The sequence below is a fragment of the Ischnura elegans genome, chromosome 3 (assembly GCF_921293095.1).
Source record: "Ischnura elegans chromosome 3, ioIscEleg1.1, whole genome shotgun sequence".
In the NCBI taxonomy this organism is placed as follows: Eukaryota; Metazoa; Arthropoda; class Insecta; order Odonata; family Coenagrionidae; genus Ischnura; species Ischnura elegans.
Genome location: NC_060248.1, coordinates 43,060,420 through 43,087,727, shown reverse-complemented (window position 1 = coordinate 43,087,727; position 27,308 = coordinate 43,060,420). Strand labels below are relative to the sequence as shown.

The following is a 27,308-nucleotide window of genomic DNA, read 5'->3' as shown; positions in this document are numbered from 1 at the left end:
GTTACTTTTGTGTTCTGCGGAACTGCGGTGGTAAACGTGTGTTGTGCGTCGAGTAAAGTTGAAAATAATACCTGATTACTGTTTCTCCGTGAGTAGTTGTGTTTTTTAAGCGATTTGAGTTGGTGTGTTGTGTGTGTGGTGGAATTTCTTCCTTCCTGTGTGTAGTGAATGTATCATTTGTTGCTTCACTTCCCTTAGTCGACTTATAGCTGTTATCCACGAATTAACTATCACATTTCTTGGATCTTACTTCCGATCATTCACGGATTGTGAACTGAATTAAGTCAATTCATGCTTAATTTTAATGTAGGCATGTATAGGTAATCAAGTTCACAGGTGAAATAACTCTCCATGAATGAAGGTAGGTATTATAGTAATTAATGGTCATTTTATTGTCTTTTCCTTGGAGAGTCAAATCATGAAATGACCGTGGGATTGTTGTCATACTTGATTTCTCGTTCGATTTCTTCGTGACCTCATTTACATTTTGCTTAACACCGAAGACGCTCGAAGTAGACATTCAGCTTATTTAAAAGGTATTGAAACTTTGTTCAATATCCTACTGCCTTCTGTTTCCATCAGTTTTCATTCATGAAGTATTATCTGCGCTGTAATCATCTTCTCGACGTGGAAATTAGTTTTTAAACTCGGTAAGCTCAATTTTGCTGAACCTACGATGTCTTATTTTCGTTCCAAAGTTGGAGATGATGATGAAATGTTTTTGTTTAGGTTAGCATCTGCATCTTTATGTATTTTTTCAATTATCTGCATCTAACTAAACTGTCTTTGAGTGGCAGTAACATTGAAAAATAGATATATCTAGTTATAGATTAGTGGATTCATACGCTAGGATCATTTTTAGACACCTCATTCCATTTCTTCTTAGGTTAACACAACCATAATAGCAATTCTAATTGTAACCTTTCAGTATAACTTCTGGTAGTCAGGATTCATAGCATTTAGTTCCAATTCACGGTGTAAAACGACTTCTCCAAGTCCTTATACACAATATATGTGGACTTGTTCTTTTCCCTTCTCTTCTCTATGAGCTGCCTAATGGATAATGCTGTTTTTCTTGTGCCTTTGTTACTTCTGAATTCGAATTGGTCCTCGTGGAGATACTCTTCTGGGCTTCGTTCTATTCTTCTGAAGACGATAATTGTCATTATCTTTGATGGATGTGCTGTTATCCTAAAATTTTCACTTTTCTCTGAGTTCTTTGGATGTTGTTCCTTTCGAACTATTTTGGTGTCTTGTAAATTTCTCTTATGATTTTCTTACTCATTTAAGGCTTTATGCTGTGCTGTTGTTGTATTATAGCTGTGTCAAATGCCAGCTCTGATTGAACTTAGGTCTTTTCAAATGAATTCACATAAATGAAATATTATTACGACCAGAGTGATTTTGACAATGAAATTGAATTATTTATGAATTACTCCTTAATTTGTTGTGTAGTTAAGACTTTTGTCATGAAATATTATTACAACCAGAGTGGTTTTGATAATGAAATTGAATTGTTTATGAATATCTCCTTAATTTGTTACTTAGTGAAGACTCCTGTCATCATCTCATGTGAACTCGTTGAGATTAGAAATAGACAGAAAATACTCTCTGAAAAATTTTATTTGTTGTGGGGGCTGACTGCAAAGAAAAATCATCCAAACGTTGAGAATATATTGCTCCAAATTCTTTGAGTGATTCTATTCCCAATCCATCGTACATTTCATTCTTTCAACACAACTACTTTCAACTCACTGAAAAGTTGAACAACAGACTGGCATGTTAGATTTTTGGTGTGAAAGACATCCATTGGCACCATATTGCTCCAAAACACTTAGGCTTATTATTTTCCAAACATGATCACTCTGCATTCCATTTGCCAAGAAGCAATAGGCTTTTTGAAATGGGCTCATTCATTAACTTTTTGCTAATGTTAATTGTGATGGAGTTTGATAGATAAAGGGACCTGTATTTCTTCATTTTTTGATATGTTGTCTACTTCTCGAGCTAAATATGGCATTGAAAAATTGATGGGCTTAACCCTTTCATGGATAAATTGATGATGTTACGAACTCTTTCCAAGCAGCTCACTGCTTCTCCTCTACTCCTCAGCCTTGAGCATTGGTTTAATGTGCTTCTTTGTTATAAATACTATAGTGAGAAATTCTTTCCCTCGAGAAATAGTTCCACACAGTGACTTAGTGTGCAAAACTGCCATGATATCACCTGAAAAGTGGGTGGCACTTTCGTATCTTTTCATTTTAAATTGTTGAGAGAATGGCTTAGTGAAGAAAGTTTTTTATTTTTACCTATCTTTCCCAAATATTTGCCAGATTCTTTCATGTAATTCTGATTTTAGGCCTGAGTGAGTGACCCTATTGTCAGTGGCCGGCTGTAGTTACAATGGGCACAGTCATGGGGAGTTAGCTCTCTGAACATCAGTGTCACTAATGCTGTGGAATTACCCCTGAATATGACCACTTTATAGCAGCTGAGTTTAAGCACTCAGTCATTTCTTACAGCAGTCTTTTCAGCTGTTACTTGCCTTAGCACTAATTGCTGATTGGTTGGGTGCTCAAATGTTTGTTCAAATTGGCTAATATCCTTAGCTCATTCAAAATCTCCGCCATTGCACTTAAATGAGTTTTCTATTACATGGAGGCTAATGAAGGATCTGGTACTTTCCCGGCGAATCTTGTTGAAGAAGTGAAGACTTCATCAACATGGAGGCTAAAAATATGCTAGGTAGTGGTCTTCTCCCATGTTGAGCGAGAATTCTGAGCACTCACACGCCCTGAATATTATGATTTCAGTAAACCCATGCATGTTATTTTAAGGAAGGGTCATGTTGCTTTAGGTTGTTAGTTGTGTACATCTCCTCTGCAGAATTCTTTTTTAGGGTTTGAGTCAAACTTTGACCTTTCTCTTTTATTTAGTATGTGTATTAAAAAATAAGTGTGTGATCCTGAAATTCTTTATTTAAGGTAATTCCAAGTCAAATGGACAGAAAAATAGTAAAATACAAAATTGATATGTCAAAATGGTGGAGAATAAAAAAATGTAGCTTCAAATTACTTTAGCTTCGAACTTATCAATTTTTGGCGTCCTAATTAAATTTTGTCCTAATCTATTAATCCTAATTAATTTATTTTGTCTGCCTGTCTTTGTTATAAAAACCCTTGGTTGTTCTATAATACACAACCTGCAAATGTGGGAATGGTTTTAACTAAAATATTTTTGTGTTTAAAAGAGATGTGTTAATGTGCCATAGAAGTTGTTTTTTTATGACTAAAGGTGTAGTTTTAACTTATCTTAAGATTTTTTATGCCAGGTATGAAGGAAATAATCTTCTCTTTTAATGATACCTGTCAATATATCTATAAACCCTCCTGAATGTTAAAACCAGTCATTATGTATATAAACGTATCATGTGCATAAAATTTCATGAAATTCCAAGGTGGCAGGTTGCATGCCATGGATCAATTGATATGGAATTACCCTCTCATTTCAGTTGATTCACGAATCTGAAAGTGTAAGCTAATTTTTTTTTAATATTCCAGGTATCTCATGAAAATGCCAGTGGAAGAAGATTTTTGCTGAAATTTGTTTTGTTTGTGGTGTAAACAGCTATCATGGCCGAGGCTACTGCTCCCCGTTCCGTCCTCGCTTCAGAGGTGGAACTTACATTTTCATGCCGGTAGGATTAATCAATTCAAACTTTAAAAAAATAATTATTGGATGCAAATATTTAATTATTTTTGGTGTACACCTTACAGTTATGTTGTTTATTTTTGTTTAAACCTCAGGAACAAGAAAAAATGCATGATTAACTTTAGTTACTCCATCCCGAAGTTCGCTCTGAAAAAATGGGTTGGTGGTGTAACTAGCTAACACACCTGACCGGCAATCGGGAGATCCGAGTTTGAATCCCAGCTGAGTCAAATATTTTTTCATGGCGAACTTCATCTGTTGGTGTATTTTACTTATTAATTTGTATTCATTTGTCCTAGAATGTAATGAAAAAAATCAGTTTTCAGTATTATAATAAACCTGAAGTTCCTATGAATTGAAATCATTTAAATGTATCCAAAATGTTGATATTTTGCATTAATTCCTTAGGAATTTGCTGGATCGAGATGTTTTCTCACTCTCAGACCCTATGTGTGTTGTGTACGAACGAGCAACAGGCGAACTTGATTGGCGGATTGTGCATACTACGGAAACTTTGCAAGATACTTTAAATCCTGATTTCTCCAACCATTTACGGATGCAATATCATTTTGAAGAGCAGCAGTTTTTACGGTTTGAATTGTATGACGTAGATTCAGGTGAAGAAGGAGGACCTCTTAGTAAGCATGATTTTTTAGGAGCTGCAGAAACCACTCTGGGAAAGGTTAGTTTATGTTGGCAGTGATAATCCTAATAAAATGTATGAATCAATTTTAGATATGTTTTAATGACTGTAAATAACATAAATACTTGTAGAATAGTTTCTCGTTATAGCTTAGCCTTCCAAATGAATATAATGGGATTCTGTGAAGATGGTGTGATTGAGATTTTTATAGGCATATAGTTTGTTGTTTGGCATTACGTATTTGAAATATATGTTTTCCTCAGTATTGCAAATTCAGAAAATTGGTCTCTGAACACTCATATTTTTGAAATACCAATCAAAATCAATATTCACTTGATTTTCAATTATGCCATCCTAAAAATAACTCGACCCAACTTAGCCCTTTTTCAATTCCATAAAAGTTTGAAGGGAAACTATCTCCTTGTGTGATTTCATATCATATATGACGTTAATGGGCCCCCACGTACTGGCAACTTTTGCAAAGCAACTATTTTGTTGCTTTGAGGAAGTCCATATGAACTTTCACTTTACTAGTGTTTCATATGAACTTCCACAAAGCAACTAAATAGTTGCTTTGTAAAAGTTGCCAGTGCGCAATGGCCGTAAGTGATAATGCTTAAGCTAGGTTTTGTGGAGGATGGAGCATATTCAAGAGGGCATACAATGAAAGCTGAAAAATTTGCTAACTGCTATCATTTAGGTAGCTATAAATTAGTTTAACTAATGGCAGTCAATGCTAATCGAGTATAATTACTCCGTGAAACCCCAAAATTACCTCAGTAATCAAAAAGATAAACAAGAAGCCTTAATTTAATAAAAAATTTTTAATGAACTCAAATGATCTTTATATTGACTTAATTATGTGCATTGTTGTGTGCATTTATTTTACAGAAGACATAAAAATATGTCTGTTATTGTAAGTTATTTTTTACCAATTTTCAATGTTGTTCAAATTTATATTTCTAGATGCTTTTATATTGTTTATTTTTAAGGAAGAAAGCAAAAAAATTTAAAGGATCTTAGCCACTGCGAAGTATTCCTCATAATTTCACAGCTCTGAATTAGAAACAAATAGTGTTTCTGACTTAAACAAAAAATGCTGTCCTCCAGGCTTTCATGTTCTAGAGTTCTAAAAAATTATATCATTTGTAGCATCAAATGATGAGGAAAGAAGGCATAATTAAAACAAAATAAATAATTAAATTGCTCTTATTAATTTTGTAATCATAAGTCTTAAAAGTATAAATGACCAAGTTAAATTGTATTTTGATAAATTCACCTCCTAAATGAACATTTAACACCCAATTTTGCTTGCGATGCACATTTTTGCTTTTTGCACTGTTGCTAATTTGTCATTATATATTTAAAAGTAGAGACTCTCACGTTTTGGATAAATTTCTAATTATTGAAAAATAGAAGTATTGATATTTGGATGTAGTTCGGTGCTCACCTGCATGAGCTTTTTTATGAAATTAATTGATGCATTTTTTGATTGTATATGAATTTTCTTGTTCATGATTTGCTCTGGATAATGGTAATGAATGCCTTATTTAAAGACAAATAAGTGAATGCTTTGCTAACCTATGGTTATGTTTTGTGTTTGTGCATATCTGCCCTCTAAAGATGCTTTTATGGGTAATGTTGTGGAACTTTAATACCGCACACTCTGCGAAGTTATGATATTTATATCATGGTAATTGAGTTAACCCTTAGGCTGCGGTAGTTCACGATTTTAGCTGCCAGCCAATGCAAAAGAGACCCCCTGTGTAGGAGGCACCCCCTGCCAAGAGGGCTGCTGTGGTAGATTTAAGCCCCTTAGCGATTGTGGCAGAAATAAACCACATTTTCGAACATAATTGCATTTAATACAATGAAAATAATAATAATACAATAGTTAATGCAGCACTGAAGGACCAGTGATGATAGACGAGAGCAGCTGTTGCCCATGCCTGTCCCTGCGATGAGAAGCATTGGATTAGCTCCACCGAGTTGGTTGATTGGCTGGAGAAAGAGGCAGAGAGAGAGGTGCTCCGTTGACGGCGACAAGTGGAAGAGAGGGAGCCCCTTGGCTCAACCGGTTGCTGCGTAGCTTTGTGGCAAGAGGGGATGGAGGGGAGGGCGATAGTTGCTCCGCTCACTGCATACTCTCACATCCAAGACAAAAAAAGTGTCTTGCGTAATATCGAATAGCAGTCCTTATGGTTTGGGAAAGTGCTCAAGTGCAAGATATCCTGGTAGTAATAAATATTTTTGGTAAATGCCACAGTCAGCGTGCAAAACGTATAAAAATGTTCCTGCAATATAAGGGTTAAAATTATTAAATTTAAAATTTCCTTCGTTTATGAAAATGTATTGATTTATTTTTTAATTTCCAAAGTGCTTTTATTGTATTATTATCTTGCCAACTTGATCATGTTGCCATGCATTTTTATTGGCTAAGATATCCATTTTTGTACTATTGTCAGAAAAGAATCTTTTTGGTGAATGCACACACAAATAGTTTGTTTTAGTTTGTACTTCCATCCTCATAAAAAGTAACAGAAACTATTTCATTGCATGAAGCTATATGTCAGCTGTAAACCATAGCCTGAGGTGTGGAGAATAATAAAAAAATAACTAGTCTCAATTAAAGCTATTATCAAATAATAATAATTAGTTCAAGCTAAAGAATGAGGAGATTTCAAATAATACAAAATATTTTTAAAGTCCAATTACATATTAAAAGTAAAAATTTACTAAAAGTGATAATTATCACTGTAAATAAGTTACTTTCCTTCATTCACTTTCCATCACCGACTTTAGTATGCTTGACATTTTAAAATTGATGTGTGAGCACATAATTTCACTATGTTTAGCATTGCACTTTTATCTAGTCACTAACAAATGCAGTTATAAATTAATTTGTTTGTCTCTAAAACTAAGGCAAAAATTAGATTTTTGGAGACATTGTTTTCATGATTTGGGCTCACTTAAAAACTGGGAGACCTTTTTTTTTGAATGATTAGGGTTTTTTATGGACTTTTTCACATGAATAGGGTGGTTTCCTATTATTTTTTTATTGCCTGGATCAAAAGATTATTACTCCTGGTGTACGCATTTCACGCTCTTAGATTTTCGAATGATGATATCTATTTTTTGCGATTAAACAAAAAGTGAAAATTTCAAGCACGCGAAAATGCGACGGCTAAGTAGGAATGATGAGAAAAGTCCGTGTGACGTATTTCTGGTCCCCGCTGCCGCCCTGTGAGGTGACCTTGAGGCAAGGCTTGAGCGCTGATATGACGCAGGCTGCTAGCAGATAGCGCTTGGCTTGAATATGGATTATTACTACCTTATCAAGCGAAGGAAACTTTCCGACCTTCGACAATTTTAATAAGTGATTATTAAGAGATGTTTCCCAGATCTCTGTGCCTCATGCATGCATTGGTAATCTCAGACGATGTAAAACTCCTATCCTCTTGTATAGAAACTAGGTCCCTGTGACGTCACGTGGAGTGGAATCGCAATCTGGCCTTATTCAAATGAGGATAAAATTGACCATTGCCATTTGTTTAAACTGGGATTTCTAAAACCAAATAATTTGTATATTATGAAAACCCTAATGGTGGGTAACGAATAGCAATCAATGGATTTCATTTTCTTTGATGAAGGAAACTACCCTATTATGTATGGGGAGGGCATGGGAGCAGAGAAATGACTTCATAATATGGAGGCTTTCATAAAATTTCACTTCATTCCAGAGGGGATTTTTCTGTGATATCATATGAACTACCTTGCTATTTGAAATTGCCTAGTTGAAGAATGTTTGAATGACCTAGAAGTCTTTCAGAAATTTACCAATGTTTCAAAAGATAGTGTTAATATATGTATACATATCTAAGTACTGGCTCAAAATCTTATAAACTATTTTTGTCTCTGCTTTATATGTTGCTTCAAACAAGTGCATGCTGTTAAAAAAATTATTTTTTTTTGCAGATTATATTTCCCATAAATGTGTATTGTTATTTTAACAGTCCACTTTGTATTAATCAGTCTTTCCTTTATTCTTACTGAAGTCTTGAGTATGTATGAGGGGAAATACACTTCAAAAGTTCCTTTTTTTACTCTGATTATGAAATAATGCATTAAGTGGTTTATTGCAAACAAATGGCAGTCCAAAATATGTAGCTTTCATCTATACTGGGAGTAATTTTGCATGATAATTACAACCAAGATTTTAATCTTGCTTTTAATAATTCAACTTACACCTTTTGCAAATTATATGCAAAATATTTTCTTAATTATACATATTAGCACATAGTTTTGGATCACACTTGGGGGTTTAACAAATTTCCTTTTCAGCTTGCACTGGGGTGAAGATGTGGAGGGTGAGCCGCCCACTATCCATCTGTCTTCACAGCTCCTGCATTACTCTGTTTGTATTGTTGAATTTGTAAGTCATTTCTTAAAATTTTATGGTTTTGTATTCCTATGTTAGAATGGTAGTAAATGATTTTTATTTCGCTAATAAGTACCTTATTTAAAAAAAAATAAATAGGAACTTTGAGGAATTTATTTAATTTCATCGTGTGTACTTAGAATTAAAGTCAGAAAATCTTTCCTGTTAGGGCAAATTGCTATGTGATGTAAAGGGTGTTAAAAAGTTATTTCATATGAACTTCTCTATAACTGTATGGGAAATGTAGAAAAAGAATTAACATGTTTTAATCCATTGGGTAATACTGCTATAAAATTTTAGCAATAATTAATGAATATTACCCTAATACTGCACACATCAAAAGTGGTACTGAGGTTATTGAACAGACAAATGGAGATGAGGGTGCAAAAGTATTTGGAGGAAGATGAGTTTGGTTTTAGATAAGGAAAATCAACTCGGGACGCAGTAGGGATAATGAGGTCCCTGTTGGAGAGGAACCTAGAATATAACCAGGACATGTATGCCTGTTTTGTAGATTTTGAAAAAGCATTTGATAGGGTGAACTGGGTAAATTTAATGGATATACTCAAGAGAATAGGTGTAGATTGGAGGGATAGGAGACTGATTCGGAATCAGTATATGGCCCAGACTGTGCAAGTGAAGGTTGCAGGTGGAGAATCTGGGTAAGCAAGCATTGGCCGGGGAGTGAGACAAGGTTGTCCTCTATCCAGTGGCGGCGCGTGCGTATACGCATGTTAGCAAGTGCACACCCAAAGATGAATAAATTATAAAAGAAAACTATTCCTTTGCAATGAGAAGGATAAAAGTACTGTCTGCATATGCAAGAAACGTGAGCCTCCGAACCCTACAGCTATCTCCTTTTCGAATTCACCGCTCTACAAGTGTGCGATCCCGTGGCATCATGCCGGGCACATTTTCGGTCTGTGCGATCGCTTGAGGGTGCTCTGGCGGGACGAGGTAAGCGTTGTGTGTTGTGTTGTTCAAATGGGTGATGGGGGCAGACTCAAACGATGCGAGTGTGCACGCGCATATTTTTGGTGACTGACTAGCAGGTAGTGTAGTGGTGTAGCCGCTACCTACACTACCTGCGCCCAGGATCCTAGTCCGTCTACAGAGCCATCTGTATGGCCGTTTTCTACACTACTTCCTCATAGGGTGTAAGGAAAAGAGAATGAATTTCAAGTACCGTCACTTGTAAAGGTGTGTTGAGAATAATTATTTTCATGCATGCTAATATTATTTCTGTTCATGCAATTTTAAGGGTAGAATGTACCAGTGATATGTTTTGCTTGCTATGTATTCTATTTCGACGAAATATGATGCTCATGGATTAGGATTAACATAACATAATTAAATCATCCTATATATCTGCTCTAATGCACACCCTGGATAAATTACCACCAGCCACCACTGCCTCTATCGCTCCTGCTTGTTAACACGTTGCGTACGGATGGCGAGAATTCTCGTCATTTTTTTCCCGAACGTTCCGGATGGATGACGAAGATTCTCATCATTTAGGCGCGTCAACCTAAACAATTTTAAAGCGTACAATACGTATTCGTCAGTACGTTTTCAGTTGTTGTTCTTTATTCATAATGAATTGATGGATCATAATGTTTGATTGGGTAAAGTTATATTCTAAACATTAGCTTTTTAACCATGTTTAAACCGAAGGCATTACGCCCTAATAGGCACATATTTACAAATCGGCGTCTCTAGGAATTTAAATACCCCGGTATGCAGCGTGTTAACGTATATGCTGAGGATATGGTAAGAGAAGCGTGGGGTGAGTTAGAAGCTGGAGTGAAAGTGGGAGGAATGATGTTTAAAGCGCTAAGGTTTGTGGATGATCAGGCGCTCATTAGCCAATCAGCAAGGGGACTGCAGGCTCTAGTGGATGCATTAGACAAGCGGTGTGAGGAGTATGGGATGAGGCTTAATCACAAGAAGACCAACGTTATGTAGTTTTGTAAAGCATCCCGAGCGAGGAATGTGAGACTTAAGATAAAAGTAGGTGGAGCAATTCAACTATTGCGGCAGCATACTATTATAGAGGGAAACGGATACAGTAGTAAGGACATCAGGAAACGAATTCCATTAGCGAAAGAGGTGTTCATGAGCAGGAAGGAACTTCTGAGAGGATTGCTTTGTAAGAGTTTAAAGAAAAGGTTAGAGAAGAGTTTGATCTGGAGTGTAGCTCTCTACGGTTAGGAAGCGTGGACACTGAGGAAGGAGGACGAGAGAAGATTGGAGGCATTTGAGATGTGGGAATGGCCAAGAATGGAGAAGGTGAAGTGGAAAAAGAGGAGGAGGAATGATGAAGTGCTGGATATGGTGGGTGAGGAGAGCAGCCTCTAGTTGAGATGCGGAGGAGACAGAAGGTATGGATGGAGCTAGTACTTAACTGGGGGGTATGTTGAAAACAGTATTAGAGGGTCAAATGTTTGGTAAAGTAGGGAGGTGAAGGAAGAGAATAGGATTTTAGATAGAATGAAAGGGGGTTGACCTTGCTGTGAATTGAAGATGGCAATGCTTGAAGGAAGGGGAGGCTGCCAGAATGCTTCCTAAGTGCTCTATGGAAACCTACCTTAATTGGATGGGGAGAAATATATTTTGCAGGATGGGAACATGGATAATGAGGAAGCCTAGTGCAAAAATCTTTGGCACCTACATGTATTTCATGTCAAATCATGTTTTTATTTCTTTTAAAGTCATTTTCTTTTTTGTTGTAGATATTCATATATGATTCTGGGTGACATCTAATCACAAAGAAAACGTGAGATATTGTTTTTGAGAAACAAGCAATTGAATACTTTCAAAACTGTGAAGTATAATTATGAGTAAAGTATGTTAGCATATTTCTTGAAGTTCAGCTGTGATTATATGAAATGGTACTATGGTGAATTCTGTAATGTGATGGTGGAGGAACTCATTTTATGGCTGATGAATGATTATATTTGATTTTAATGTATTTTCTCTTTCTTTTACTGTACATATATTTATTCGAATACTTTGGATTACTCATGGTATGATATTTATTAATTATTTTTTCCTGGGCAATTGATTTCACTGGCATCATTGGGAACTTGAGCACACTCATCTGAATGCAGTTTATATCATTATTTTTATTTGTACGAAGCACAGTCACATTAGGTGTATCCTTAACACACTATCAATTCGCTAATCTGTACTGCACTTAAATAATTTTTTAACTTCACTGCATAGATAAGTTAACTTATGATACATACTTTGGTTAAAAAGGCTGTTTTTGGTGAGAGATAAACTGAATATGTAGGTGTTAATTCTTGGTCATTTATAAAAGTCGGAGTTAGGTATTAGGCTGATAGCATTCCTATGTATAAATGCTGTTGTTAAAAAAATATTTGCTAATATGGGTTCATTTTATGCATATTTATATAAAATCTTTTATTTATGGACATGATGAAAACCATTGTACCATACTGTACGTTTAGGATAAAACTTTTGGTAAATTGGAATGAATGTCTTTGGGCTCTACCTTGCCACTAAATATCAAAATAACCACAGACTTAGCAGTTATGTCAAAAGTATCACTTCAGTCATAGTCTTGCATGCATGTCTCTTGTTTCTTCGAATCTCCATAGAATTCATGTCCATTCTTCAAAATATTATTGGCTTTGTGTGAAAGGTAGCTCTTAAACCAACACATTCATGGTGAAAAGGGCAATAAGTATTACAGTCGAAGATCGATAATCCGGAATGCTTGGGAGCAGATGCAAATTTTGAAAAACTCAGGAAAACCTTCCGTTGTTTAGATCATTTCATTATGTATTTTTATTGTTTGGAGGGTGAGGGGTTGGTGCATTTCTGAATGCGTTACAGTCTTCAAATCCGAAATTTTTGTACTCCCTGCTATTTTTTTTACTGCAGACTGCAAAGTGAAGGTAATATAGTTGTTGAACGATATGGATCGCTTGCATATGACAAGCCCCTAATGTATAAAATGGAATTTAGCTCATACGACTTTGATACAATGCCATGGACCCTAAAGATCTCTCATAGGGTGGTGTATAAATAATTTACTATTTTTGCTAAAATACATGCTTTGAATGAACCTGATAAAAAATATTATTTCGGTAACCCGTGGACGAAGTCTTCGTGCAACTATAAAAGCTTCGGCAGTTAGTCCGGAAAAAAACAGGATCCACTTTCTACTTCGAGTTTTTATTCTCAACCATTTTTAAAAGACCACAACAAAGTAAAACAACAAACCCTTGACTACAAAAAAGTTCATAGATACTTTTTTCTGTTGATAAAAAACGGCATTGTCCGCGAATATACGAAATTATGCATTTCATAGAAATCTTAACAGAACCCTCATATTTTGGCTGCCTAATTATGAGGGGAAATTTGCAAGTTGGGAGAAGGCAGTGTCTGTCACTTTCTGTGTTTCGATTAATGTGTCAATCGATTGGAGTTATTTCTCTGTGGTGAGCAATTTCAATTCAAATCACTCCAGCTCCAGGGGAATCCAGTTCAAATACATTGCTTAACTTTATGGCTATGTATGATGATTTTGAAGTTAACCTCATGGCAATGGATATTTATTGATTATGTTGGTCTGTATTTTAAATTGATGGGTACTACTCAAATGTCTTGCTTAAGCATTAGCATGCTAATCATTTTTATTTTCTGTTTCAGATTGTTGCGGCTGCAGGTGGGGGTGGGAAAATAAACCAGCGAATGGTTCTGAATTTGACGGGAATACCAAATCCAAGAGGTACAATCTTGATAGGTGCTCGTGAAATCACTAAAGCTGATCGTGAGCAACTGGTTCTACAGTTCCATGGTCGCCATTTAGATGCTTCTCATGTCAACAAGGCTTTCTGTTGCCTTACGTCATCTGCGATCCCTCAGTTTTTTCTTGAGGTTTGGGTTAAGAGGTTTCAAGAGGTGGAAGAAACCCTTGTCACACGATTTGATCCTTTAGAAGGTTCTTACCCCCAATGGGAGCCTATGAAAGTTGGTGCAGGTGCCTTACATGGAGGTAAACCAGACACTCCCATTCGCTTTGTGTGTTACATAGCTGGAAAACGCAAACCAGTGGGAGAATTTTTTTCGTCTGTAGCTGCTATCGAGGAGGGGATGTCAGAAGCAAAGGAATATGTTATGCCGATTCCAAAGGTGAGGGACTGTAAATTATGTGCTAGCCAATATTTTCCATTCTGTGGGTATGCAAAGTTAGGGCTGCCAAATGCTTCACATGTATTTCTTGTTATTTTCTTATTTTTAATAATTGGTAAATTCATTGCAATGGCTGAATTCATATTAAACCCTCATTTAGTATTTCAGTGCATGTTTGGTGCATCCTTCTCTCTAGTTAACTATTTTCACGTGGAAGGAAGATTATAGTTTATTTTCTTCAATAATTTAGAAAAATCACAGTTCTCCTGTTAATGGTGTAAAGAGGAAATATGATGTTGATTGCTGTAATTCTTGTCTTCTAGGGAAGAAATACTGTTCAGACTGCTGGGGAGATAGTCGTGGTCAGCTTCAGGAGAGAGCAAGTGTTTACATTTCTTGATTACATTACCTCAGGAACCCAAATCCAGTGCTCCATAGCAATAGATTTCACTGGTAAGTTCTACACATCAATTTTGAGTATTTGTATTTAATAGTCCTTTTTTTTGATGCTGTAGATTTTATTGTCTGTAGATGACAATCTTTTGGTTGAATTTTAATGACTTTCTCTGCAAAGTGTTACGTTATTTTGCTTCATCATTTTGAGGAGGACAGTACAAGGTAGGTAATTATTCATTGTTAAGCAAATTATGAAATAAGAGACAAGCTCTTTTTTGTACACACATCACCTATCATATGGTTCCCCTCCTCATGTAATAACAAGAAGGTATATGAATGGCATAATCAGTGAAATCTGGGGGTGTATTTTTAAATTCTATAATTTCATTTAAAATAAATATGTACATACTCCATTTGCTTTAATGGTATTGGCAGATGTTTTATATATCATGTTATACTCTGACACCTAATTTTTGAAAATGAATCAATAAATGTATATCAATTTCCCAGTACACTTTTATCCCACTCTTGATCACATTTTGGTAATGCCTTATTGATATGGGACTTCATGGGCGTATCATAATGATAGTGAGCGAATTTTTTTTTCAGCATCAAATGGTTTTCCTGACTCCAAGAAATCTCTTCATTACTGTGGTGGTGATAAGCAAAACCTTTATGAACAAGCTCTTACTGCAGTGTGTGAAGTTGTTCAGGATTACAACAGTGGCAATGAATATCCAGTGTTGGGATTTGGTGCTAGACTCCCTCCTGATGGTCGAGTATCTCATGAGTTCTTTGTCAACTTTGAATTGAACCCATACTGTAAAGGCATCAGTGGTAATTATTCTTTTACTTTTACTTTACTGACCATGCTATTATTTTATACTGTGTAAAAAAATTTTTGCTCGATCAAAGTGTCTTATGACGTCTCTATAAATAATGTCTCTATCTTTAAAGAAACTAATACTTCATCCCACCCACATTGTTTTCATCTTATTCTCTTAAACCTCCCTGCTATCCTATGCTGAATATCAAAAAATATTCTTCCTTGGTAATTTTATGAATGTGCACACTGTTAAATCTGAACCTAATTACCTTCTTTATTTCTTAGATCTTTTATTTTAGAAATTCTGTCCTGGTCATGCACCATGTATTGTAATTGGAAAGACCTGTACTTAGTTCATCTTTTATCAATTATTCAGAATGTGCAGCATAGAATATGAAGTGTTACATTTTTACTACCTCGCACATGAGTTTGAAAGGGTGGGGTTGTAATCTTTTGCAAAATCTAGGTCTTTGCCAGTTTGCTCTGACAGTGTTGTGATCTTTACCAGATTGCTCTTACGGTGAGAAAAGGGGGGAGTGAAAGTATTTCCATATTCCTTAATGTATAATTAGTATATACATATATTGTGTTAATTTTTATTGATTAGGTCTTATAATTTTATTCCTTTGCATATGTATATTGGTATGATCGTGATATGTTGAATCATCTGTATTAAACATTGCGACATACTAACACAACTTTGAAACCACATAAGGCCTTCGTACTTGAGTTCCACTAGATCATTTTTGTAATTCAAGGACTTATCAATGGTTAAGTTTGTTTTTTTAAGTGTTAAAAAACTAACAAACTTGCACTCAGATGGCCTCTTTTTTGTTGAGTATTGTGTTGTGCTATTAATGGATGATTAGTGTAACCTCTTTGATGGAACCCTTTCAATATTACTTCCCAAATTTTGGGCCCTCACTTTGATTCATTGGGATTAATCATAACTCATTTCACCTGCATCCTGTGGATTATGCAGTGTGCTCAACAGGGCGTTAAGCTGGTTGCATAGTGAATGGAAGTACCGTATTTGATGGCATTTAAGACCCACCCTCATTTCAGTATGGCACGCAGAAGAAAAAAAAGACTGGGTGAAAGCATGGTACTTCAATAGCATAAGTAAGTTCATTTTAGATCATGTATGATCATATAAATTGAAGGGAGATGTCGAACGAGCTTAATTATGTATTTAAATAATCAAGCTCGTTCAGTATCGCGTTCCCATCTCCTTCGCTACCACAGAAGTGAGCAAAACGTTAGGATAATTCATATATAATTACATAAATGAAAGAGAAATGATGTCACATAATAGTAATGAGCATAATAATAACAATGACAGCTACAACATTCTTCATTTGAATAATAATTACACATCGGTAAATACAATCGAGTGAGTATTGAACATTAACCCGTAGCAATCAAACCATCATTTATAGGGCACAGGTTGATTTTTTGAGCTATTATTTTGGAAAAAAGGTGTCTCTTATATGTCGTTAAATGCCAGCTGAATTTTTCACTCGATGGATGGATTTACTCTTCTGGCTGTCTTTTAGTCCTGTAGTATAAGGCTTGTATCGTAACATTTTCAAGGTATATTTGTATTTTGCTGCTAAATTTTATAAAATCCACTCTTCAGTTGGATATAATTTCAAATTAATTAACGTTCAAATTCTCTTATTCCAGCTTGCATTCTGCATATCAGAATGCATTTGTTTTATGTATTTTCCTCATGAAGCCTTCCCCCACTGCATCAAATGATTTATTGAGGAGTAAATCTGTCCATCGGGAGCAGAATTAAGTTGGCAAAGGAAGTACATATGTACCTACTTCCATCCACTAAATTACCAGCTTAACACAGTATCGAGCACACTGCATAGGTCATTACATCCTTAGTTGCATGTCCTTGTGTCCTACTTCCAAATTATATTGTTATTTCATTCTGAGATGAATTTCTGTTGTAGTCCTTTTCTGCTTCTGCCATTGTCTGCATCTGTATCTTTCTTTCTTCTTTAAAAAATAACTCATTGCCTGAATATTTCTAATCAACAGTGGAAAGGAATTGATGTTTTTTATTTATGGACAGTCACTCCTTTTTTGTTTTTATATTATAATCTGTAAGTAAAGCATTTTAATGTATTATTTTTTGGGATTGTACAAAATAACACTATTATACAGATCTTTCAGCAATAGGGTGGTTTCCTTCATCAAAGAAAACGAAAGGTATTGATTGCGATTCGTTACCCACCATTAGTGTATTCATAATACACAAATTATTTTGTTTTAGAAATACCGGGTTAGACGAATGGCAATGGTCCATTTTTATCCTCATTTGAAAAGGGCCAGATTGGTGCCCATGCGATGCCACTCCACGTGACGTCACAGGGACCTAGTTTCTATAGGAGAAGATAGGAGTTATACATCGTCTGAGGTTACCAATGCATGCATGAGGCGCAGAGCTCAGGGAAACATGTCTTAACAATCACTTATTAAAACTGGCTAAGGTCGGAAAGTTTTCCTCGTTTGATAAGTTATTAATAATCCTTATTTAAGCCAAGCGCTACCAGCCAGCAGGGTACTAGACTACCCGCAAGCAGCCTGCGTCGTATCAGCGCTGAGCCTCGCCTCAAGGTCACCTCGCAGGGCGGCAATGGGAACCAGAAATATGTCACACGGAGAGACTTCCCTGCATTCATACTTAAGCGTCGCGTTTTCACGCGCTTGAAAATTTTCTCTTTTCATTTAATTGCGAAAAATAGATATCGTCATTTAAAAATCTAAAAGCGTGAAATACGTACTCCAGGAGTAATAATCTTTCGATTTAGGCAATAAAAAAATTATAGGAAACCACCCTATTCTTATTTTGATCTCAGAAGCTCGTATATTTTTAAGTACCATATTGATTGATCTAATGCCCTGATTTTATGTTATTGTGTGAATGTCATTGTTTTTATTTCTCTGTGACTGTTCTCACAATAGAGATTTTCAGGATACTATGCAATCTCTTAATGCATAGTTAGCGTTAATCGTGGATGTTTCCTTTCTTCAGGTGTTCTGGATGCTTATCATGAATGTGTGAGGAAGGTGGAGTTTTGGGGGCCAACCAACTTCAGTCCAGTTATCAATCATGTCGCGAGCTTTGCAAAGATGTACTGTGATGGGTCACAGTACTTCATTCTTTTGATAGTTACTGATGGAATCATAACTGATATGCATAAAACGAAGGAGGTGAGTGATTTCATGTAAATAGTAATGAACAGGGCTGTTAATTGAAAAATTATTCCTTATATACATTTGGAAAGTTGAATTCTGTTACATATTAAGGTGATACTTGTTGCTCATAATGTTAGATGTTTACTCTGGATGATTACTGTCATCTAAATGGAAGGGGTTAAGTGGCCCGTAAGTTCCCTTATGTGTGTATGGTTTAGGTTACCGTAAGAGCAATTGAAAACAGAGGGAAATATTAAGTAAAAAGTTACTTGTCTTAACCAGGTGACTTTAAAAATTACTAGGTAAATTAGGAGATTCTGGTTCAAATCTTGATCTAATCAAATGACTTATGCAGCAGAATTCTACTGTTTGTGTCTATATTTATTAATATCATCTTTATGTGTCTCTTAAATACCTAATAATGTATATCTCATAGTTTATTTGATATTGTTATGCCTGTGACGTAAAGTATAATAAGTTCATTGCCATGAAAATGATCATAAAGTTTTCATTCATTAGCACTAACATGTTGTCATTTCCATCGTGAGATTTTTGTTGGTTAAAAGAATTTCTTTGTAAGTAAAATCAATCAGCTTTTGTTTGTGCAAAACTTGTGAAATAATTGTAATGATGGAGTATATTTCTTGTTTACTAAATAAGTAATAGGGTAGTTTCCTTCATCATAGAAAACGAAAGGCATTGATTGCGATTCGTTACCCACCATTAGTGTATTCATAATATACAAATTATTTGGTTTTAGAAATACCGGTTTAGACGAAAGGCAATGGTCAATTTTAACCGCATTTGAAAAAGGCCAGATTGGCACCCATGCGATGCCACTCCACGTGACGTCACAGGGACCTAGTTTCTATACGAGTAGATAGGAATTTTACATTGTCTGAGATTACTAATGCATGCACGAGGCACAGAGCTCATGGAAACATGCCTTAATAGGTAATCACCTATTAAAACTGTCTATGGTCGGAAAGTTTCCTTCGTTTGATAGGGGAATAATAATCCTTATTTAAGCCAAGCGCTAACTGCTAGCAGGGTACTCTACTACCTGCTAGCATCCTGCATTGTATCAGCGCTCAAAGCCTCGCCCCAACGTCACCTCACTTGGCGGCAGCGGGAACCAGAACGACGCCTCATGGGGTTTTCCCAGCATTCATACTTAGCTGCCACGTTTTTGCGCGCTTGAAAATTTACACTTATCATTTAAGTGCGAAAAATAGATATCGTCATTAAAAAATCTAAAAGTGTGAAATACGTGCTCCAGGAGTAATAATCTTACGATTTAGGCAATAAAAAAATAATAGGAAACCACCCTATTGTTGTTAATTTTAACTTTATATTACAGGCTCTGGTTGCTGCATCTGTGTTACCTTTGTCTGTTATTATTGTTGGTGTTGGGAATGCAGATTTTGGTGATATGGTTGAACTTGATGGTGATGTTGTACCCTTGGTTGGCTTTGAGGGCCAAAAGGCAGCTCGTGACATCGTGCAGTTTGTTCCATTTTCTGAGTTCATTGCTGCTGCTGCAGCAATATCCAAGGGAGATGAAAATGCCACTGCAGCCAAAACACTTTTGGCTCGTGAGGTGTTGGCGGAAGTTCCATCACAGGTTGTATCATTTATGCAAGGGAAGAAAATTTTGCCTGGTCAGTGGGTCAAAAAAGGAAAGGAAGAAAAGAAAGAGAAGCTCTAAATTTTTTTGCCCTTGTCTTCCATTTCATTTTCAGTGAGAAAGAGTGAGAGAGAGAGAGTAATTTCTCTATTTTCATATAGTGTTCAAAATATATTATTGGGAAATATGATAATTTTTCAAAAGTCGTAAGTACATATTTGTAATTATGTTCACTCACTTTTTACAGTTAAATGACTTTTCCATGTCCGTTTTTACAGAAAAATTCATCTTATCATGATGTAAATATCTCAAAAATTGTTTAACAGTGGTTGTGATTATTGGAATGATTGAAGATAACTATATTCATGTAAGACCCATTTCGTTTAGTGCAGAGGTAGGTGTCAGTTATCATTTTTTTCTCAAAAATATTGTTTGTAAATTGGGAAATAGGTGGTAATTTTTTTAATATTGGATAGAGAGATGTAATTATTTGAAATGATTACTCCAAAATCCTTTCAATATCTTTATTCAATTTTCCCTGTTTTTTATAAAAGATGCATGGATGAGTGATCTCCCAGTATTAATTCATGGCGTTCACAATTTGTATTTATGCTTACTTTGAGGAAAGACAATGCTGAAGGTATATTGAATTTCCATATGATGCTGGCTTATAAATTCAATATTGTATTTTTACTTTATATTCTTAGGGTATTTCTATTGGGACAAAGCAAAGGAAACTAATTGCTATTTTTAGCTACTCCAATCTATTTATAATTCTCAGTACATACATTTTATTTCAAAAAGGTATATTCATGAAATTATTTTTGAGCTATGTTCTGGGATTAAAATCTTGCTTGTGTTGCGGAACAACTGGAAACCATTGTCTGTGCTTTGAAACAATTACCATTTATAGTCAGGAGTTTGGTCTATTTATTAAGTATTTATTGTAAACTCAGTCAGTTGATGATGTTTATTTTTCACTGTCTTTGTCTTGATGTTCCCAAAAACCTTTGGAATATTTTTGTAATCTATGATGAAAATATCTTTATTTTCCTTTGCTTTGTTTTAACCTGTATGTATGCATCATATATGATTTAAAGATGAGTCTTGGTATCATCAGTTTCAATTTGTTCAAAAATATTTTCTCCGATTCAGATGAATTAGGTGACAGAGATTTAGGATGTATGTTTCAAAAAATTTAATTTTTTAAATTTATTTCATGTATGTGCTAATTAAGCTCAAACATTAATGACTTAAGACATGATTCTAAGAAAAGCACTTAATCAAAAAACTATTGTATGTGATATTGCTCTGATTCCTCACATAGACTTGAAAGCTTCTATCCTTTTCATGACCATATGAATTCAGATATAAGTTTGCGAGTAAGCTACATCGTCAAAGCTATGAATACCTGCAGAGTAAAAAATCAAAAGATATATTGCAACTGCTGCCATTAGATTATTTATTTGTACATTTTTTGTGTGGTTTACTGAAGTGGCGTTGAACAATCGTGTATTTATATTTTTACTTAAGTCTTTCATGATTTCATGTTGTTTGGAAATATGTTCAATGACTGTAAAGATTTTTTATACTGGGCTATATTTTAATATTTCATTACTGCTATGGTTGGATTTCATGTGGGTTTTTTTTAATCAGTTGACAGTATCACTCACTAGCCTGGCATATACATATTAGTGATGTCATAGTAACTTAGAGCAATTATTTTTTTAGAGTCACATGTGCATGTTTCCATGCTGATGTGCATTTTATAAGGATGTATAATCAGTGGATGTACCGTGGAATTTCTTCATTAATTTCTTACTCGTGAATGAGAACTTACGTAATTCAAAATTCTTTAGGGTATGAAGTTTCATAATGCTTAACTGTAGTGAATGGTTTGGAGTAGTCAGCGGTGGATTTAGGCGGAGATGGGGAGGGGTGGCAGATCTTCCTCCATAATTTCTGAAAAATTAGAAAAGTTGCTAATTTTTGAGATGGTGCAATATGAAATAAGTTTTTATTCAACCAGTTTAGCCAATATGAAATAAGTTTTTATTCAACCAGTTTAGCCAATTAAAAAAAATATTGATGAATATCTATAATCCACTTTTCTACTCCTATCAGGCCGCTGACATATTATTGGTGCAACGAATTAGGTACATTCCACCAAGGGGCTATGGATAAAATATACCCTCTTTATCCCCAAAAGAACAGCAATATCCTGCCTCCGGGGAAATTCTAGACATACAGAACACCTGAAAAAATAAGATGAGCTTGGCCAAAAATCATTTTAACTATTGTTAAAGTTTTGAAGTCTGATTTAGATCTCCTTTTTAATTAGGTTGCTCAGATTCATTTATGCATATACATATGTGTAGTTTTCTGACCACCACTGTTTTCCCATGGGTCTGAAATATTCAGCTTTACTTAGTAAAACTTGCCTGGCAGCTGTTAGTTATCATAACATTGGGTCTGTCAGGGCTATCTTATGAATGGCAACAGGGACCTATTAATGACTTTTTAAATTGCTTTTGGAATGAATAAAATTAAAATCAATTACTTCTGCAATTAAATTAACAATTTAAATATGTTTGAATGTCTTAGTTATTTTGTACATCTCTGACATTAACTTATCTTATTGCTTACATGCATTTTTACAAGGCATATTACGTATATGGTAGTTTGACTTTTTCTGGTGTAAAGGAAATCAAATTTAGTACATTTAATTTTCATGAAATCTCTTTTCTTATAAGTACATACAGTTATGTTATCAAGTGTTCATTTAACTTTATCATTACAAGGTTTTCCGTGACAAAATTTTACTTAAAAATTACTTCAGCCTATCATCACTATCATTGAGTTATCTAGAGTTGTCCCTTAGCAGATAGATGAGTTCAGTGAGGGTTAGGGGTAATGTTGCTTGGTCAGAAAGGAAATTGCCATCTTCCAGAGGTAGAAGGGTCCTGCTAAGAAAGGATGGGGTACACCCTAGAGAGAAATGGGGAAAGAAAAGATTTTTATAGGCATTCCTGAAGATTCACATCTAAGTGACAAAATTTTATAGGAAGACAAGGGTATATAAGGATAAGGGTTGTAGCTATTGGACATCTGAAGATTAAATGATACATACAGTTTCCAAGTCTTCCACACCCTATCTTCTGTCATGGGATAGCTCTGGCTGGCTCGACTATGGATGTGATATACATACCTAGATATTTCCCCCCTATATGTATATCAAGTTTACTTTCACTGCTGTGTATTTTTCCTGTATAATATGTTGTAATAGCTAGGAAGAATTCAACTTTGTGTACCAATAATTCATTTTTGGATCAGTTTGCATGTATTTCGGGTACAACATAAATGTTAGTTTGAAGATGGCCATAAACAGAGACAAGCTCTCTATGTCCTCTTCCTTCACAGCAGCTATTGGCATTTGAACCAGGTATTTCCTTTTTTGTGGGGTTGTTCATAGTACAAATTTATCATTTCATTTGCCTTTGTTGTCCATATACTCTGCCAAACTAGCAATTTGACCCTGGGTGATGTAGCTATCTATCATTCTATCCTTGTCACTTGCATGTTAGAAGAAGTCAGAAATATGAAGTTAATTTTGGGAGTGGTTTTAGTTTGTGATTATAATCAATTTTGCTGTGTGTTTTGCTATAAATGTCTAGTTCAAGCTTTTTGTCATTGTGAGCAACTTATTCAAATAGGTTTCCTGCTCACTTTTGAATAGAGCTCTCATCTTCATTAAGTCTAGCTCATTATGGCCATTGTGCCCTATCATTTAAAATCATCTTTAACTGTGATCTGATCAATGTGCCCTCAAACTTGTATCATACTTTTCCCAGGGTTTCATTGTTAACTAAGTCTGTAATATAAATATGCCATAGTGTTTATCATCAGGTGGGTGGGCATAGAGGAGTTGAGATGAAATTCTCTGCAGTTTTCATATAGGAACATGAGATATGAAGAACACTGGAGTGTTTGTTTGTTACATTTAATAACCGTCATCCTTGTGTCTCCATCTCTCCATAAAGGTAAACAGTTCAATCCATCACTACTCACCTACTATCTGTGGATGACTCAACCTTCTCTATCCACCCCCCACCCCCTGATTATGAATAATTGTAAATATGCACTTAGTCGTGGAAAGAAGTAAGAGGTAACAAATTTTTGTGCTATTCTGTAGATAATTGTGCTGTAAGGATGTTTAAGCCTTATGAATTTCATGCTCTTGTGAGTTTGGGGTCTCTTTTAATGCCAGAAAGAGATTTTTCATATCTGCAAATCAAAATGTTCTGTAGTTAAGATGAAAATTTATATATCTTGAATATCTATCTACTTTTTATAAATCTATTGTGCATGTTATTGACAATTTTGATGGACCCTTAAGCTGCTTTTGAACTTAGGTGGTGCATTTATCTCAGTTCCTCATCAATTACACAAGTATATTGAAATATGCTGTCTGAACTGTACTCATTTCATAAGGTTCCATGAATTAACTTGTATCTTAAGGGCTGAAAACTATCAAAATGTGTTCGAAACAATGTCACCACTTACCTTATAGTGGTATTAGCCTTTATTTTAGCTGCTCACATCCCAGGGCTGATAAGATTTATCCAGTTTGGATATATTTTTCCTACCTGGTTGTTACTGACTGAAAAATTCTCTCCATTTATTCATGTAAGGTTAGAGTTCTCAAATGAAGTATTGATCTAATTTTTTCAATCTTTTGATGGCTTGTTACAGTTCAGATACAAACCTGTGTGTCCATAAATAGTGTAGCTATGTCCTAAATTGCAGTTCCTCTTCAGTCTACCTTTATCTTCTTATTCATAGTTATTTAGTATTATTTGAATTTGCATTAGTATCATTGAATTTCATTATTTTTGTATGTACTTATTCCAGTCAGTATGTATATGTATAAGGTCCGTATAATCCTAGAAATTTATGGTTTAAAATTGTAAACCAAATTATTTCATATCAGTGGTTTTGACTTAATCTAATACCTACATATGCTGCAATTATTTTTATGTGAGATGAAATTCTCCTGATTCGTTTTAGCAAATGTAAACTAGTCGAATATCTCTCATTTATTTTTCAGTTGAAAGATGATTTTATCTGCAACTTGGTTAGTGCTACTGTAATGTGCAAATTTTATATTTCAAGGCTGATATTTCACTCCGTCCAATGTATAACCTCGGTATCTAAAAGTTTGATGTTTTGAGAATTGAATATAATCCATATTTATCTAGAGCATGATTCGGAGTAGTCAGTTCAGTATTTACATGTTAACTGATTATTTACTGGTTGAATTTTTACTGCCGTTTATCAGTGTGAGGATATTAACTGAAGATAACTATTAAAAAGATTTGAGACGGTTATCACTGGGCATTTATGTATAAAAATGAGGTCCAAAAATAATTCTAAATGTATAAAGGAAATTATACTAATGCATAATGGTGATTATTTTTTTATTATAGTAAATAAATAAGGCTTCTCACTATTCTAAAATTTCACCATGTCATCACTGTCCAATGGAAGTTAGGTCTACGTGGCACATTTATCATTGAACATACTTAAATCATTTCATAATCAAAGCTTTAATATAGTTCAAGTTTACTGTTTCACCATGAGATGACTTGTGGTGTTAGATATAATCTTAGAGATAGTTTTATATGATGCTGTTTACATTAATAAATTAAGTACATGTTTCTTAATGGAAGCCATTATACGAGGGCTGTTCGGAAAGTAACCTCTGTTTTTTTCATAAATAAAATGCTTAAGAATATTTACAAAATGTATTATATACACCTTAAAACTATGACTTTCCTTTATTTTTCAACATAATTTCCATGAAAATTTTGGCACTTATCATTACTATAGACTAACTTTGAAATTCCTCCTGCGGAAAAATCTCCCGCCTGTCCCTTAAGCCATCTGGTGATTGCATCTTTGTGCTCTTTATCATCCTGAAGTCGCTGTGAGCCAATCCATTTCCTTAATTGTTTAAACCCATGCTGGAATAACTTCTTCACTCATAATCTTTGGGTCATACACTGCACTAAGTTTCCTATGATTTGCTGCTGCCGAATATTGTTTAGCTGTCGACAATTGAATAACAGTTTTACGGAGGCTTCTGCGGTGATTAAATTGAAACTAGAAATCTCCATTATACTGTTAATAACCCGGAAATCAATCATCAATCAAATAACAATATGCACTTCATACTTGGCGGTAAAATCTATTGCAGCGCACATTTTGACAAGCTTCCAAAAAACACCTGTCGCTCAAACGACTCTTACTCTATCACGACTGTTCACCAACTAACCAGCAGTGCGTGCCGACGCAACAATGGCGGCATTACCCCCTCCACTTTTCTTGTACTGAGCAAACGGAGGTTACTTTCTGAGCAGCCGTTGTACCATGCATTTATTACGAGCAAAAATCTTGGAGTGATTTTTGAGGTGTTTCCCATTTTTTTGCTCTCTGCCTTTCTATTTGTATTGTCTTTAGGTTTGTGTTATTAGTGTGCATAGTTTGGTTTTTATTGGCATGAAATCGACTGATATCACATAAGGGCTAAAGCATAAACAATTAAATGTCGCTTAGGGTAGTTGGCATTATTTTCATCAAACAAATTTATGTAAATATTTATTTGTTTACCCATGGTGTATTTGTATGCTGCAATGGGACTTTTATAAATTCTGCAATTTGGAGGCGGATTACTAATTAACTTATATTCTTTGGTGTTGATGGATCAACCAATGAAGAAGTCATTGTTCATCTGTGGATTTTGTTTGAAGGTATCGTTGATTATGGTAACTTTAGATAACCACATAGTGATTTGTCCCGGCCTGTCCCCCCTTCCACGTTTATCATCCGTCTTGAATTACCAATATGGCCTATTTCCTCACATTCTACTCATGGGCGTACCCAGCGAGGGGCAGGAAGGGGCAGCCGCCTTCCCCTTACAAGCAAAAATCGCAAAAGTCTTTAAGGAAAATCAGGACTGGATTGAAACGAAAGTTTTCAACAAATTTTTTTAAACCCACAAAAAGTGATATTAGTATAAGGCATGTAGCTAAAATACTTTTAATAATAATATGATAACTTTTAATAATAATATAATAACTTTTAATAATAAATAATGAAGCCAATAATATTAAAAAAATATAAAGTGCTGTTATAGTTCCCTTAAAATGTTGGTTTCATTAACCTTTTCCATACCATGTTTCAACTTGAACAACCATGGCTTGCCCCCCCCCCCCCCCCCCTAATTTTGATC

At 35.0% G+C, this 27,308-nt stretch overlaps 1 protein-coding gene across 1 annotated transcript; it reads left to right on the top strand.

The window, feature by feature from the left end:
* On the top strand, positions 1-26,988 carry LOC124155701 (copine-8-like). The gene is made up of 9 exons (XM_046529736.1): positions 1-88; positions 3,561-3,697; positions 4,120-4,393; positions 8,696-8,786; positions 13,473-13,955; positions 14,279-14,408; positions 14,961-15,188; positions 18,227-18,405; positions 19,751-26,988. Exons 5-9 carry the CDS (start codon positions 13,515-13,517, stop codon positions 20,096-20,098), a joined length of 1,326 nt encoding a protein of 441 aa, XP_046385692.1. The 5' UTR covers positions 1-88; positions 3,561-3,697; positions 4,120-4,393; positions 8,696-8,786; positions 13,473-13,514; the 3' UTR covers positions 20,099-26,988.
* Positions 26,989-27,308: the final 320 nt, after the last annotated feature.

Bases quoted from the DNA above. Each gene is read 5' to 3' on its own strand.
- LOC124155701 (XM_046529736.1), top strand. From the start codon at position 13,515: ATGGTTCTGAATTTGACGGGAATACCAAATCCAAGAGGTACAATCTTG. The intron at 14,409-14,960 runs GTAAGTTCTACA...TTTTTTTTTCAG, and splicing joins CATAGCAATAGATTTCACTG to CATCAAATGGTTTTCCTGAC. The intron at 15,189-18,226 runs GTAATTATTCTT...TCCTTTCTTCAG, and splicing joins ATACTGTAAAGGCATCAGTG to GTGTTCTGGATGCTTATCAT.